The following is a 747-nucleotide window of genomic DNA, read 5'->3' as shown; positions in this document are numbered from 1 at the left end:
ACTTCGTGCTGCTACGAAGTTTCGGTATTATTATTATTATTATATAATAGATAGAATGCGCTTTCTCGTGAAATATTTTTCAACGCTCGAATAGAAATTTCGTATCTCCGCGCGGCCATGTAATATTCTCTACATACGATAATTCAATCTGCGCAAAGATTTCTGTATTTGCTCACATCATCGAGAATACAAACACTTAAAGCACATATAAGTATAGGTTTAAAAGTCAACTTGAAGTAAATTTTGTACTCTAGATAGTGGTGACCTATCCAATGGAGAAAGTTATCCGGCCTTTCCGCAACTGGGGGCCTTGCATCCAGTCGCATAATCTCAGGCCCAAAAAAAAATGGGGAAAAGGTGTTTTATTTACGTACAAAGCGCTTTTACATATTTTTCAATATCTTTTTTAACTTTCTTAAAATATCTTAATTATCACAATTGTCGCCCCTTGTAACACAGGAAAACTTGCAAGCTGGTTTATCCGTAATCTGCCTTTATCCACAGAACTCTAGCAAATTCTGAGTTTTCCTCCTTTAAAGCCTATGTAAAAAAAAAAAGGGACAATCAGATCTGGATATAACATAACGTGGTGGCTCGCTGAGAATAAAATAAGGACATCTAAGAGTTTATGTTCATTGAGCCCCAAAGTGATGTCTTTTGTCAAAGAATACCGCACTTTTCATCAACCAACATTTGCTTTTTTTGTCTCTGAGTGTTGGTTTCTCCTCATATTATTGACGGCGTGGC

General features: G+C 36.4%; 1 protein-coding gene across 2 annotated transcripts in view; it reads right to left on the bottom strand.

Moving 5' to 3' along the window:
* Positions 1–347: 347 nt before the first annotated feature.
* The window catches only part of LOC138043229 (uncharacterized), a 33,168-nt gene continuing 32,768 nt past the window's right edge, over positions 348–747 (bottom strand). For both annotated transcript variants that reach the window (XR_011131208.1, XM_068889390.1), the window contains one exon: positions 348–540. Coding sequence is in view for 1 of the 2 variants with exons in the window: in XM_068889390.1 (XP_068745491.1) it covers positions 478–540 (63 nt within the window). In the remaining variant the exon portion in view is untranslated. The remainder of the gene's footprint in view (positions 541–747) is intronic.

Source organism: Montipora capricornis, chromosome 3 (assembly GCF_036669925.1).
Source record: "Montipora capricornis isolate CH-2021 chromosome 3, ASM3666992v2, whole genome shotgun sequence".
Taxonomy (NCBI): domain Eukaryota; kingdom Metazoa; phylum Cnidaria; class Anthozoa; order Scleractinia; family Acroporidae; genus Montipora; species Montipora capricornis.
Note: the sequence above shows the minus strand (reverse complement) of the source record. Positions and strands in the feature narration are given on the sequence as shown.